The sequence below is a fragment of the Salmo salar genome, chromosome 02, assembly GCF_965601325.2.
Source record: "Salmo salar chromosome 02, fSalSal1, whole genome shotgun sequence".
Classification (NCBI taxonomy): domain Eukaryota; kingdom Metazoa; phylum Chordata; class Actinopteri; order Salmoniformes; family Salmonidae; genus Salmo; species Salmo salar.
In genome coordinates this window covers 7,968,691-7,985,594 of record NC_138292.1, presented here as the reverse complement: position 1 = coordinate 7,985,594, position 16,904 = coordinate 7,968,691, and the positions used below count along the sequence as shown (strand labels likewise).

Genomic DNA, 16,904 nt, shown 5'->3' with positions numbered 1-16,904 from the left:
AGGTAGTAACGCTGTACTAAAAACAGGTAGTAACGCTGTACTAAACAGGTAGTAACGCTGTACTAAAAACAGGTAGTAACGCTGTACTAAACAGGTAGTAACGCTGTACTAAAAACGGGTAGTAACGCTGTACTAAAAACAGGTAGTAGCGCTGTACTAAAAACGGGTAGTAGCGCTGTACTAAAAACGGGTAGTAATGCTGGAGCAACAACGGGTAGTAACGCTGGAGCAGCAACGGGTAGTAACGCTGGAGCAACAACGGGTAGTAACGCTGGAGCAACAACGGGTAGTAACGCTGGAGCAACAACGGGTAGTAACGCTGGAGCAACAACGGGTAGTAACGCTGGAGCAACAACGGGTAGTAACGCTGGAGCAACAACGGGTAGTAACGCTGGAGCAACAACGGGTAGTAACACTGGAGCTACAACGGGTAGTAACGCTGGAGCAACAACGGGTAGTAACACTGGAGCAACAACGGGTAGTAACGCTGGAGCAACAACGGGTAGTAACGCTGGAGCAACAACGGGTAGTAACGCTGTCATTAAAACACTTGTATTTGTCTCAGGCCTTCAAGAGTCAGATCTGTGTGGACCTGTCTCCTAACCACCAGTATGATGGCAGACTGACAGGCCACAGGGTGGTGAACTGGGACATCAAGGTGTGTTGCTATTCAATCTCCCTCCAACAGTTGCTACGGTCTTTGTTAACCAAGAGCTCAGTAAACTAGTTGGACCTGGCTCTGACAACATCACTGTGTTTAGGTGAGGGTTCCTCGAGTGACAAGACTTTGTCTATGTGTATGTCTCTGTGCCTGACTGTGTGTATGTCTCTGTGCCTGACTGTGTGTATGTCTCTGTGTCTGACTGTGTGTGTGTGTCTCTCTATGTATGTATGTGTCTATGTATGTCTCTGTGTGTGACTGTGTGTATGTATGTATGTCTCTGTGTGTGACTGTGTGTATGTATGTATGTCTCTGTGTGTGACTGTGTGTATGTATGTCTCTGTGTGTGACTGTGTGTATGTATGTATGTCTCTGTGTGTGACTGTGTGTATGTATGTATGTCTCTGTGTGTGACTGTGTGTATGTATGTATGTCTCTGTGTGTGACTGTGTGTGTGTATGTATGTATGTCTCTGTGTGTATCCCTGTAGGATGTGTTGAACACAGTGGGGGGAATGGGGGTTCTACTGCCCCTCCTGGAACAGGTGTGTGAGGCAGAGCAGGTGGAGGGAGGAGGTCAGGAGACGTCAGACCTGCTGGGACCAGAACTAACCTGTAGCTCCTCCCGGGGGCCTGTCGGCATGCTGCTGCCACTGGGCAAGTCCTCCGGTCAGTAGCCTGTACAGGGTCCAGTGTGTGTTTGTACTGCTGTATGTGTGTGTTGGAGATAATACAGAGACAGATATTATACTGTATTATCAACTGGGGGGTTCCAGCCCTGAATGCTAATTGGCTGAAACAGCATTTCAGCCATTTCAGCCACAATATACCCGCAGGTATACTTGTTTACTGCTCAAATTACATTCGTAACCAGTTTCTAATAGCAATAAGGCACCTCAGGGGGTTTGAGGTATATGGCCCCTAGACCACGGCTAAGGGCTGTATCCAGGCACCTTGTTGTGTCGTGCTTAAGAACAGCCCTTAGCCGTGGTATATTGGCCTTATATCACACCCCCTTGGGCCTTAGTGCTTAATTAACCTACTTTGCAAGGTCAGTGGGTGTTAAAGAGCTACGTTACTGGGAATACTGATTGAATTTAGTAGTTTGGACATTTTGATTGTGGAAATGGTGCTCCGTGAACACTGATGAAGCGTTATCGTACTCAATAGGCTTATTTTACCTCAATTCATTTGTGTGTGTGTGTGTGTGTGTGTGTCAGATGGTCGGCTGGAGAGGAACAGTGTAGCAGCCTTCCTGCTGATGGTGAAGAATCTGATTCGTCATCACCCTGTCAACCAGGAGAGTCTACTGAACTGCCACGGACCCAGCATTATAGGAGCCATGCTCACTAAGGTACTGGCCCATTATAGGAAACATGCTCACTAAGGTACTGGCCCATTATAGGAGCCATGCTCACTAAGGTACTGACCCGTTATAGGAGCCATGCTCACTAAGGTACTGACCCAGCATTATAGGAGCCATGCTCACTAAGGTACTGGCCCGTTATAGGAGCCATGCTCACTAAGGTACTGACCCGTTATAGGAGCCATGCTCACTAAGGAGCCATGCTCACTAAGGTACTGACCCGTTATAGGAGCCATGCTCACTAAGGTACTGGCCCATTATAGGAGCCATGCTCACTAAGGTACTGACCCGTTATAGGAGCCATGCTCACTAAGGTACTGGCCCGTTATAGGAGCCATGCTCGCTAAGGTACTGACCCGTTATAGGAGCCATGCTCACTAAGGTACTGGCCCGTTATAGGAGCCATGCTCACTAAGGTACTGGCCCGTTATAGGAGCCATGCTCACTAAGGTACTGACCCGTTATAGGAGCCATGCTCACTAAGGTACTGGCCCGTTATAGGAGCCATGCTCACTAAGGTACTGACCCAGCATTATAGGAGCCATGTTCACTAGGGTACTGACCCGTTATAGGAGCCATGCTCACTAGGGTACTGGCCCACTATAGGAGCCATGTTCACTAGGGTACTGGCCCGTTATAGGAGCCATGTTCACTAAGGTACTGGCCCGTTATAGGAGCCATGCTCACTAAGGTACTGGCCCGTTATAGGAACCATGCTCACTAAGGTACTGACCCAGCATTATAGGAGCCATGCTCACTAAGGTACTGGCCCGTTATAGGAGCCATGTTCACTAAGGTACTGGCCCACTATAGGAGCCATGCTCACTAAGGTACTGGCCCGTTATAGGAGCCATGCTCACTAAGGTACTGGCCCAGCATTATAGGAGCCATGCTCACTAAGGTACTGACCCGTTATAGGAGCCATGCTCACTAAGGTACTGGCCCGTTATAGGAGCCATGCTCACTAAGGTACTGGCCCATTATAGGAGCCATGCTCACTAAGGTACTGACCCAGCATTATAGGAGCCACGCTCACTAAGGTACTGACCCGTTATAGGAGCCATGCTCACTAAGGTACTGGCCCGTTATAGGAGCCATGCTCACTAAGGTACTGACCCGTTATAGGAGCCATGCTCACTAAGGTACTGGCCCATTATAGGAGCCATGCTCACTAAGGTACTGGCCCATTATAGGAGCCATGTTCACTAGGGTACTGGCCCGTTATAGGAGCCATGTTCACTAAGGTACTGACCCGTTATAGGAGCCATGCTCACTAAGGTACTGGCCCATTATAGGAGCCATGCTCACTAAGGTACTGGCCCATTATAGGAGCCATGCTCACTAAGGTACTGGCCCGTTATAGGAGCCATGCTCACTAAGGTACTGGCCCATTATAGGAGCCATGTTCACTAGGGTACTGGCCCGTTATAGGAGCCATGTTCACTAGGGTACTGGCCCATTATAGGAGCCATGCTCACTAAGGTACTGGCCCGTTATAGGAGCCATGTTCACTAGGATACTGGCCCATTATAGGAGCCATGTTCACTAGGGTACTGGCCCATTATAGGAGCCATGCTCACTAAGGTACTGGCCCGTTATAGGAGCCATGTTCACTAGGATACTGGCCCATTATAGGAGCCATGCTCACTAAGGTACTGGCCCGTTATAGGAGCCATGCTCACTAAGATACTGGCCCATTATAGGAGCCATGCTCACTAAGGTACTGGCCCATTATAGGAGCCATGTTCACTAGGGTACTGGCCCGTTATAGGAGCCATGTTCACTAGGGTACTGGCCCATTATAGGAGCCATGCTCACTAAGGTACTGGCCCGTTATAGGAGCCATGTTCACTAGGATACTGGCCCATTATAGGAGCCATGTTCACTAGGGTACTGGCCCATTATAGGAGCCATGCTCACTAAGGTACTGGCCCGTTATAGGAGCCATGTTCACTAGGATACTGGCCCATTATAGGAGCCATGCTCACTAAGGTACTGGCCCGTTATAGGAGCCATGCTCACTAAGATACTGGCCCATTATAGGAGCCATGTTCACTAAGGTACTGGCCCGTTATAGGAGCCATGTTCACTAGGATACTGGCCCGTTATAGGAGCCATGCTCACTAAGGTACTGGCCCGTTATAGGAGCCATGTTCACTAGGATACTGGCCCATTATAGGAGCCATGCTCACTAGGGTACTGGCCCGTTATAGGAGCCATGTTCACTAAGGATGAACTGGCCCATTATAGGAGCCATGTTCACTAAGGTACTGGCCCGTTATAGGAGCCAAATTCACTAAGATACTGGCCCATTATAGGAGCCATGTTCACTAAGGTACTGGCCCGTTATAGGAGCCATGTTCACTAGGATACTGGCCCGTTATAGGAGCCATGCTCACTAGGGTACTGGCCCGTTATAGGAGCCATGTTCACTAGGATACTGGCCCGTTATAGGAGCCATGTTCACTAGGGTACTGTCCCGTTATAGGAGCCATGTTCACTAGGGTACTGTCCCATTATAGGAGCCATGTTCACTAGGGTACTGACCCATTATAGGAGCCATGCTCACTAGGGTACTGACCACCACCACATCACCCTACCACCACCAACACATCACACTACCACCACCACACCACACTACCACCACCACCACATCACACCACCACCACCACATCACACCACCACCACCACCATTACACTTCCACCACCACATCACACTACCACCATCACCACCACCACATCACACTACCACCACCACCACCACATCACACTACCACCACCACCACATCACACCACCACCACATCACATCACACTACCACCACATCACATCACACTACCACCACCACATCACACTACCACCACCACCACATCACACTACCACCACCACATCACACTACCACCACCACATCACACTACCACCACCACCACATCACACCACCACCACCACCACATCACACTACCACCACCACCACATCACACTACCACCACCACCACATCACACTACCACCACATCACACTATCACCACCACCACCACCACCAACACATCACACCACCAACACATCACACCACCACCACATCACACCACCACCACATCACACTACCACCACCACATCACACTACCACCACCACATCACACTACCACCACCACCACATCACACCACCACCACATCACACTACCACCACCACATCACACTACCACCACCACATCACACTACCACCACCACATCACACCACCACCACCACCACATCACCACCACCACCACATCACACCACCATCACATCACACCACCACCATATCACACTACGACCACCACCATATCACACTACCACCACCACATCACACCACCACCATATCACACTACCACCACCACATCGCACAACCACCACCACATCGCACCACCACCACCACATCACACCACCATCACACCACATCACACCACCACCACATCACACTACCACCACCACCACATCACACTACCACCACCACCACATCACACCACCACCACCACATCACACTACCACCACCACCACATCACACCACCACCACCACCACATCACACTACCACCACCACCACATCACACTACCACCACCATCATATCACACCACCACCACATCACACCACCACCACATCACACTACCACCACCACATCACACCACCACATCACACTACCACCACCACATCACACTACCACCACCACATCACACCACCACCACATCACACTACCACCACCATATCACACTACCACCACCACATCACACCACCACCACCACCACATCACACTACCACCCCCACCATATCACACTACCACCACCACATCACACTACCACCACCACATCACACCACCACCATATCACACTACCACCACCACCACATCACACTACCACCACCATATCACACTACCACCACCATATCACACTACCACCACCACATCGCACAACCACCACCACATCGCACCACCACCACCACATCACACCACCATCACACCACATCACACCACCACCACATCACACCACCACCACATCACACTACCACCACCACACTACCACCACCACCACATCACACTACCACCACATCACACCACCACCACCACCATTACACTACCACCACCACATCACACTACCACCATCACCACCACCACATCACACTACCACCATCACCACCACCACATCACACTACCACATCACACCACCACCACCACCACATCACACTACCACCACCACATCTCACTACCACCACCAATCATATCTACACTACCACCACCACCACACCACCAACCACCACATCACACTACCACCACCATCATATCACACCACCACCACCACATCACACTACCACCACCACATCACACTACCACCACCACATCACACTACCACCACCACCTCATCACACTACCACCACCACCATATCACACTACCACCACCACATCACACTACCACCACCACAGCACACGACCACCACCACCACATCACACTACCACCACCACCATATCACACGACCACCACCACATCACACTACCACCACCACCTTATCACACTACCACCACCACCGTATCACACGACCACCACCACATCGCACAACCACCACATCGCACATCCACCACCACATCGCACCACCACCACCACCACATCACCATCACACCGCATACACACCTACCACCACATCACACCACCACCACATCACACTACCACCACCATATCACACTACCACCACCACATCACACCACCACCACCATATCACACTACACACCCCCACATCACACTACCACCACCACCACCATATCACACTACCACCACCACCACATCACACCACCACCACATCACACTACCACCACCACATTGCACCACCACCACCACATCACACCACCATCACACCACTACCACCACATCACACCACCACCACCACACACCACCACCACATCACACTACCATCACCACCACATCGCACCACCACCATCACACCACCACCATCACACCACCACCATCACACCACCACCATCACACCACCACCACATCACACCACCACCACATCACACCACCACCACATCACACCACCACATCACACTACCACCACCACATCACACCACCACCACATCACACTACCACCACACCACCAGCACATCACATCACCACATCACACCACCACCACACTCACACTACCCACATCACACAACCACATCACACTACCACCACCACATCACACTACCACCACCACATCACACCACCACCACCACATCACACCACCACCACCACATCACACCACCACCACCACATCACACCACCACCACCACATCACACCACCACCACACCACCACCACCACATCACACCACCACACCACCACCACATCACACCACCACCACCACATCACACCACCACATCACACCACATCACACTACCACCACATCACACTACCACCACATCACACCACCACCACATCACACTACCACCACACCACACTACCACATCACACTACCACCACCACATCACACTACCACCACCACATCACACTACCACCACATCACACTCCCACCACCACATCACACCACCACCACACCACATCACACCACCACCACATCACACCACTACCACATCACACTACCACCACCACATCACACCACCACCACATCACACCACTACCACATCACACTACCACCACCACATCACACTACCACCATCACACTACCACCTCCACATCACTACCACCACCACATCACACCACCACCACATCACACTACCACCACATCACACTACCACCACACCACCACTACATCACACCACCACCACATCACTACCACCACCACCACATCACTACCACCACCACCACATCACACTACCACCATCACACTACCACCTCCACATCACACCACCACCACATCACACCACCACCACATCACACCACCACCACCACATCACACTACCACCACCACATCAAACCACCACCACACCACACCACACCACCACCACATCACACCTACCACCACCACCACATCACACTACCACCACCACACCACACCACACCACCACCACATCACACTACCACCACCACCACATCACACTACCACCACATCACACCACCACCACCACATCACTCTACCACCACCACATCACTCTACCACCACCACATCACTCTACCACCACCACATCACACCACCACCACCACATCACACCCCCATCACATCACACTACCACCACACCACACCACCACCACATCACACCACCATCACACCACCACCACATCACACTACCACCACATCACACTAACCGGTGCATGTTGGGGAATTTACCGAAGATACTGCAACTATAGCCATTCTATGTTCAGAGTTTTACCTAGTCATACACTCAATACACAATCTCCCCATCTTTCCTAGTTTATCTGAGCCGTAGGTCAGTGTTGTTGAAATCTCATCAAACACAAATCTCCTGCTCTCCTCCTTGGTCGTTGACGCAGGTTCTGTACAAGATCCTGAAGAGTGAACGAGTGTCTGAGCGCGCCAAGCAACGTGTCAAGTTGAAGGATTTTGGATACCTGGGTCTTGTCTGTTTCCTAGGAGACGTCCCCGTAACCATGACCACCGTGCGCTGTCTGTATGAGCAGGTGCTCGCTACAGGTAGGCCTCATATAGCCTCTGCTCATGTCCCAAATGGAGCCCTATTCCCTTTATACAGTCTAGTAAACTACTAAGGCCCATAGTGCCCTGTCAAAAGTAGTGCTCTATATAGGGACTAGGGTTCTCATAGGGCTTTGGCCAAAAGTAGTGCACTATATAGGGACTAGGGTGCTATTTGGGTGCCAACAACTCTGTGTTGTTGTTTTTGTCGCACTGCTTTGCTTTATCTTGGCCAGGTCGCAGTTGTAAATGAGAACTTGTTCTCAACTGGCCTACCTAGTTAAATAAAGGTTAAATTAAAAAAATTCATAAAAATGCCAGGTCTGTTTTTGTCCTGTGTTCCTGTACAGTCATCCTTTTACAATGCGTTTTATTCTTGTATTGATGGCTAGTCTTCAGAAAGGCTTTAGAGCTGAAATGTCAACATGAAACAGTCTCAACTATAACCTTGTTGTTCCTATAGTATGTATATCTATAGAGGATATATTTTACTGTGTATAAACACTCTCCTTGTTGTTCCTATAGTATGTATATCTATAGAGGATATATTTTACTGTGTATAACCCCTCTTCTTGTTGTTCCTATAGTATGTACAGTTGAAGTCGGAAGTTACATAAACCTTAGCCATATACATTTAAACTCAGTTTTTCACAATTTCTGACATTTAATCCTAGTAAAAATGATAGTTTTAGGTCAGTTGGGATCACCACTTTATTTTAAGAATGTGAAATGTCAGAATAATAGTAGAGAGATTGATTTATTTCAGCTTTTATTTCTTTCATCACATTCCCAGTGGGTCAAAAGTTTACATACACTCAATTAGTATTTGGTAGCATTGCCTTTTAAATTGTTTAACTTGGGTCAAACATTTTGGGTAGCCTTCCACAACCTTACCACAATAAGTTGGGTTCATTTTGGCCCATTCCTCCTGACAGAGCTGGTGTAACTGAGTCAGGTTTGTAGGCCTCCTTGCTCGCACACGCTTTTTCAGTTCTGCCCACAAATTTTCTATAGGATTGAGGTCAGGGCTTTGTGATGGCCACTCCAATACCTTGACTTTGTTGTCCTTAAGCCATTTTGCCACAACTTTGGAAGTATGCTTGGGGTCATTGTCCATTTGGAAGACCCATTTGCGACCAAGCTTTAACTTCCTGACTGATGTCTTGAGATGTTGCTTCAATATATCCACATAATTTTCCTCCCTCATGATGCCATCTATTTTGTGAAGTGCACCAGTCCCTCCTGCAGCAAAGCACTCCCACAACATGATGCTGCCACCCCCGTGCTTCACGGTTGGGATGGTGTTCTTCAGCTTGCAAGCCTCCCCTTTTTCCTCCAAACATAACAATGGTCATTATGGCCAAACAGTTCTATTTTTGTTTCATCAGACCAGAGGACATTTCTCCAAAAAGTACGATCTTTGTCCCTGTGTGCAGTTGCAAACCGTAGTCAGGCTTTTTTATGGCGGTTTTGGAGCAGTGGCTTCTTCCTTGCTGAGCGGCCTTTCAGGTTATGTCGATATAGGACTCGTTTTACTGTGGATATAGATACTTTTGTACCTGTTTCCTCCAGCATCTTCAGAAGGTCCTTTGCTGTTGTTCTGGGATTGATTTGCACTTTTCGCACCAACGTACGTTCATCTCTAGGAGACAGAACGCGTCTCCTTCCTGAGCGGTATAACGGCTGTGTGGTCCCATGGTGTTTATACTTGCGTACTATTGTTTGTACAGATGAACGTGGTACCTTCAGGCGTTTCGAAATTGCTCCCAAGGATGAACCAGACTTGTGGAGGTCCACAATTTGTTTTCTGAGGTCTTGGCTGATTTCTTTAGATTTTCCCATGACGTCAAGCAAAGAGGCACTGAGTTTGAAGGTAGGCCTTGAAATACATCAACAGGTACACCTCCAATTGACTCAAGTGATGTCATTTAGCCTATCAGAAGCTTCTAAAGCCATGACATCATTTTCTGGAATTTTCCAAACTGTTTGTATGTACAGTCAACTTAGTGCATGTAAACTTCCGACTTCAACTGTATGTCTATAGGGTATATACACTGCTCCAAAAAATAAAGGGAACACTTAAACAACACAATGTAACTCCAAGTCAATCACACTTCTGTGAAATCAAACTGTCCACTTAGGAAGCGACACTGATTGACAGTAAATTTCACATGCTGTTGTGCAAATGGAATAGACAACAGGTGGAAATTATAGGCAATTAGCAAGACACCCCCAATAAAGGAGTGGTTCTGCAGGTGGGGACCACAGACCACTTCTCAGTTCCTATGCTTCCAGGCTGATGTTTTGGTCACTTTTGAATGCTGGCGGTGCTTTCACTCTAGTGGTAGCATGAGATGGAGTCTACAACCCACACAAGTGGCTCAGGTAGTGCAGCTCATCCAGGATGGCACATCAATGCGAGCTGTGGCAAGAAGGTTTGCTGTGTCTGTCAGCGTAGTGTCCAGAGCATGGAAGCGCTACCAGGAGACAGGCCAGTACATCAGGAGACGTGGAGGAGGCCGTAGGAGGGCAACAACCCAGCAGCAGGACCGCTACCTCCGCCTTTGTGCAAGGAGGAGCAGGAGGAGCACTGCCAGAGCCCTGCAAAATGACCTCCAGCAGGCCACAAATGTGCATGTGTCTGCTCAAACGGTCAGAAACAGACTCCATGAGGGTGGTATGAGGGCCCGACGTCCACAGGTGGGGATTGTGCTTACAGCCCAACACCGTGCAGGACGTTTGGCATTTGCCAGAGAACACCAAGATTGGCAAATTCGCCACTGGCGCCCTGTGCTCTTCACAGATGAAAGCAGGTTCACACTGAGCACATGTGACAGAGTCTGGAGACGCCGTGGAGAACGTTCTGCTGCCTGCAACATCCTCCAGCATGACCGGTTTGGCGGTGGGTCAGTCATGGTGTGGGGTGGCATTTCTTTGGGGGGCCCCACAGCCCTCCATGTGCTCGCCAGAGGTAGCCTGACTGCCATTAGATACCGAGATGAGATCCTCAGACCCCTTGTGAGACCATATGCTGGTGCGGTTGGCCCTGGGTTCCTCCTAATGCGAGACAATGCTAGACCTCATGTGGCTGGAGTGTGTCAGCAGTTCCTGCAAGAGGAAGGCATTGATGCTATGGACTGGCCCGCCCGTTCCCCAGACCTGAATCCAATTGAGTACATCTGGGACATCATGTCTCGCTCCATCCACCAACGCCACGTTGCACCACAGACTGTCCAGGAGTTGGCGGATGCTTTAGTCCAGGTCTGGGAGGAGATCCCTCAGGAGACCGTCCGCCACCTCATCAGGAGCATGCCCAGGCGTTGTAGGGAGGTCATACAGGCACATGGAGGCCACACACACTACTGAGCCTCATTTTGACTTGTTTTAAGGACATTACATCAAAGTTGGATCAGCCTGTAGTGTGGTTTTCCACTTTAATTTTGAGTGTGACTCCAAATCCAGACCTCCATGGGTTAATAAATTGGATTTCCATTGATTATTTTTGTGTGATTTTGTTGTCAGCACATTCAACTATGTAAAGAAAAAAGTATTTAATAAGATTAATTTATTCATTCAGATCTAGGATGTGTTATTTTAGTGTTCCCTTTATTTTTTTGAGCAGTATACTTTACTGTGTATAACCCCTCTCCTTGTTGTTCCTATAGTATGTATATCTATTGGGGATATACTTTACTGTGTACTTCTGATTGTCATTGTTTTGTGTAGATGCCACTCCTAACTTCAGAGACCTGCTGGCTGTGGTCCATCTGTCCCACCGTGCTGAGCTCACTGTCCGTCTGGACGTCTGTCGCAAGGTCAGTCCCTACCTACACTAATCTTCTTTCCCTTCCACTATCCTGTTAACCCCTCCTCTAGTCCTCTTTCCCCACCTCTAGTCCTCTTTCCCCACCTCTAGTCCTCTTTCCCCTCCTCTATCCCCTCCTCTAGTCCTCTTTCCCCTCCTCTAGTCCTCTTTCCCCTCCTCCAGTCCTCTTTCCCCTAGTCCTCTCCTCTTTCCCCTCCTCTAGTCCTCTTTCCCCTCCACTTGTCCACTTTCCCTTTCTCTAGTCCTCTTTCCATTCCTCTAGTTCTCTTTCCCCTACTCTAGTCCTCTTTCCCCTACTCTAGTCCTCTTTCCCCTCCTTTAGTCCTCTTTCCCCTCCACTGTCCTCTTTCCCCTCCACTGTATATCTTCACATTCTCTCAGGTCATTACTAAGTATAGTACAATTGAAGATAACGGTATAGACTATTGGGCAGCTAAAGGTATAGACTATAGGGCAGCTAAAGGTATAGACTATAGGGCAGCTAAAGGTATAGACTATAGGGCAGCTAAAGGTATAGACTATTGGACAGCTACATGTATAGACTATAGGGCAGCTAAAGGTATAGACTATAGGGCAGCTAAAGGTATAGACTATTGGACAGCTAAAGGTATAGACTATTGGACAGCTAAAGGTATAGACTATAGGGCAGCTAAAGGTATAGACTATAGGGCAGCTAAAGGTATAGACTATAGGGCAGCTACATGTATAGACTATTGGGCAGCTAAAGGTATAGACTATAGGGCAGCTAAAGGTATAGACTATAGGGCAGCTAAAGGTATAGACTATAGGGCAGCTAAAGGTATAGACTATAGGGCAGCTAAAGGTATAGACTATAGGGCAGCTAAAGGTATAGACTATTGGGCAGCTAAAGGTATAGACTATTGGGCAGCTACAGGTATAGACTATTGGGCAGCTACAGGTATAGACTATAGGGCAGCTACAGGTATAGACTATAGAGCAGCTAAAGGTATAGACTATAGGGCAGCTAAATGTATAGACTATAGGGCAGCTAAAGGTATAGACTATATGGCAGCTAAAGGTAAAGGTATAGACTATAGGGCAGCTAAAGGTATAGACTATTGGGCAGCTAAAGGTATAGACTATAGGGCAGCTAAAGGTATAGACTATAGGGCAGCTAAAGGTATAGACTATAGGGCAGCTACAGGTATAGACTATTGGGCAGCTAAAGGTATAGACTATAGGGCAGCTAAAGGTATAGACTATAGGGCAGCTAAAGGTATAGACTATAGGGCAGCTAAAGGTATAGACTATAGGGCAGCTAAAGGTAAAGGTATAGACTATAGGGCAGCTAAAGGTATAGACTATAGGGCAGCTAAAGGTATAGACTATTGGGCAGCTAAAGGTATAGACTATAGGGCAGCTAAAGGTATAGACTATAGGGCAGCTAAAGGTATAGACTATAGGGCAGCTACAGGTATAGACTATTGGGCAGCTAAAGGTATAGACTATTGGGCAGCTAAAGGTATAGACTATAGGGCAGCTAAAGGTATAGACTATAGGGCAGCTAAAGGTAAAGGTATAGACTATAGGGCAGCTAAAGGTAAAGGTATAGACTATAGGGCAGCTAAAGGTATAGACTATAGGGCAGCTAAAGATAACGGTATAGACTATAGGGCAGCTAAAGGTATAGACTATAGGGCAGCTAAAGGTAAAGACTATTGGGCAGCTAAAGGTATAGACTATAGGGCAGCTAAAGGTATAGACTATAGGGCAGCTAAAGGTATAGACTATAGGGCAGCTAAAGGTAAAGGTATAGACTATAGGGCAGCTAAAGGTATAGACTATAGGGCAGCTAAAGGTAAAGGTATAGACTATTGGGCAGCTAAAGGTAAAGGTATAGACTATAGGGCAGCTAAAGGTATAGACTATAGGGCAGCTACAGGTATAGACTATAGGGCAGCTACAGGTATAGACTATAGGGCAGCTACAGGTATAGACTATAGGGCAGCTAAAGGTATAGACTATAGGGCAGCTACAGGTATAGACTATAGGGCAGCTAAAGGTATAGACTATAGGGCAGCTACAGGTATAGACTATAGGGCAGCTACAGGTATAGACTATAGGGCAGCTACAGGTATAGACTATAGGGCAGCTAAAGGTATAGACTATAGGGCAGCTACAGGTATAGACTATAGGGCAGCTACAGGTATAGACTATAGGGCAGCTACAGGTATAGACTATAGGGCAGCTACAGGTATAGACTATAGGGCAGCTACAGGTATAGACTATAAGGCAGCTAAAGGTATAGACTATAGGGCAGCTACAGGTATAGACTATAGGGCAGCTACAGGTATAGACTATTGGGCAGCTAAAGGCTTGATTGTTCCCTGTTTTTATCTTTCTCTCCCCTTCTCCCTCTCTCTCTTTCCCCCTGCTCTCTCCCTCGCCTTATGCCCCCTCTCTCTCCATCGCTTCTCTCTCTCTCTCTCTCTCTCTCTCTCTCTCTCTCTCTCTCTCTCTCTCTCTCTCTCTCTCTCCATCTCCCAGCTCTTCTACCTGATCTATGACAATGAGGACTATGTTCGTCAGCTGGCCCGTCAGCCAGGCTGGCAGGATGTGTTAACTAAGCTCTATATGAAGGAGTCCTATGAGTCTCGTGGTCCCTCCCTGGCAGGCTCCAGCACCCACAGCTCCCTGGACCCCTCCTCCTCCCGCCCCCCTCTCAGGTAGGGATGACTTCCATTAGTCGATTGAGGGAATCTGTATCGATTCGAAAAGTTGGGAATCAATAATAACTTAAATGATATTTTATATTTCTGGACAATGAACAAGATAGTTTCTGGATTCAGCTCTACCCCTGCTATAGATCAGTTAACATGTGTTCAGCTCTTTACCCCTGCTATAGATCAGTTAACATGTGTTCAGCTTTACCCCTGCTATAGATCAGTTAACATGTGTTCAGCTCTACCCCTGCTATAGATCAGTTAACATGTGTTCAGCTCTTTACACCTGCTATAGATCAGTTAACATGTGTTCAGCTCTACCCCTGCTATAGATCAGTTAACATGTGTTCAGCTCTACCCCTGCTATAGATCAGTTAACATGTGTTCAGCTCTACCCCTGCTATAGATCAGTTAACATGTGTTCAGCTCTACCCCTGCTATAGATCAGTTAACATGTGTTCAGCTCTACCCCTGCTATAGATCAGTTAACATGTGTTCAGCTCTACCCCTGCTATAGATCAGTTAACATGTGTTCAGCACTACCCCTGCTATAGATCAGTTAACATGTGTTCAGCTCTTTACCCCTGCTATAGATCAGTTAACATGTGTTCAGCTCTACCCCTGCTATAGATCAGTTAACATGTGTTCAGCTCTACCCCTGCTATAGATCAGTTAACATGTGTTCAGCTCTACCCCTGCTATAGATCAGTTAACATGTGTTCAGCTCTACCCCTGCTATAGATCAGTTAACATGTGTTCAGCACTACCCCTGCTATAGATCAGTTAACATGTGTTCAGCTCTACCCCTGCTATAGATCAGTTAACATGTGTTCAGCTCTTTACCCCTGCTATAGATCAGTTAACATGTGTTCAGCTCTACCCCTGCTATAGATCAGTTAACATGTGTTCAGCTCTACCCCTGCTATAGATCAGTTAACATGTGTTCAGCACTACCCCTGCTATAGATCAGTTAACATGTGTTCAGCTCTTTACCCCTGCTATAGATCAGTTAACATGTGTTCAGCTCTACCCCTGCTATAGATCAGTTAACATGTGTTCAGCTCTACCCCTGCTATAGATCAGTTAACATGTGTTCAGCTCTACCCCTGCTATAGATCAGTTAACATGTGTTCAGCACTACCCCTGCTATAGATCAGTTAACATGTGTTCAGCTCTTTACCCCCGCTATAGATCAGTTAACATGTGTTCAGCTCTTTACCCCTGCTATAGATCAGTTAACATGTGTTCAGCTCTACCCCTGCTATATATCAGTTAACATGTGTTCAGCTCTTTACCCCTGCTATAGATCAGTTAACATGTGTTCAGCTCTTTACCCCTGCTATAGATCAGTTAACATGTGTTCAGCTCTACCCCTGCTATAGATCAGTTAACATGTGTTCAGCTCTACCCCTGCTATAGATCAGTTAACATGTGTTCAGCTTTACCCCTGCTATAGATCAGTTAACATGTGTTCAGCTCTTTACCCCTGCTATAGATCAGTTAACATGTGTTCAGCTCTACCCCTGCTATAGATAAGTTAACATGTGTTCAGCTCTACCCCTGCTATAGATCAGTTAACATGTGTTCAGCTCTTTACCCCTGCTATAGATCAGTTAACATGTGTTCAGCTGTACCCCTGCTATAGATCAGTTAACATGTGTTCAGCTCTTTACCCCTGCTATAGGTCAGTTAACATGTGTTCAGCTCTACCCCGCTATAGATCAGTTAACATGTGTTCAGCTCTACCCCTGCTATAGAT

At 47.9% G+C, this 16,904-nt stretch overlaps 1 protein-coding gene across 1 annotated transcript in view; it reads left to right on the top strand.

Annotated features, from left to right (window-relative positions):
• Positions 1-16,904, top strand: part of LOC106573589 (neurobeachin-like protein 2) — a 138,038-nt gene that overhangs the window by 70,403 nt on the left and 50,731 nt on the right. The window contains exons 20-25 of the mRNA XM_082968540.1: positions 566-658; positions 1,152-1,329; positions 1,881-2,044; positions 8,359-8,635; positions 12,362-12,450; positions 14,970-15,148. Of these exons, the coding sequence (XP_082824666.1) occupies positions 566-658; positions 1,152-1,329; positions 1,881-2,044; positions 8,359-8,635; positions 12,362-12,450; positions 14,970-15,148 (980 nt within the window). The remainder of the gene's footprint in view (positions 1-565; positions 659-1,151; positions 1,330-1,880; positions 2,045-8,358; positions 8,636-12,361; positions 12,451-14,969; positions 15,149-16,904) is intronic.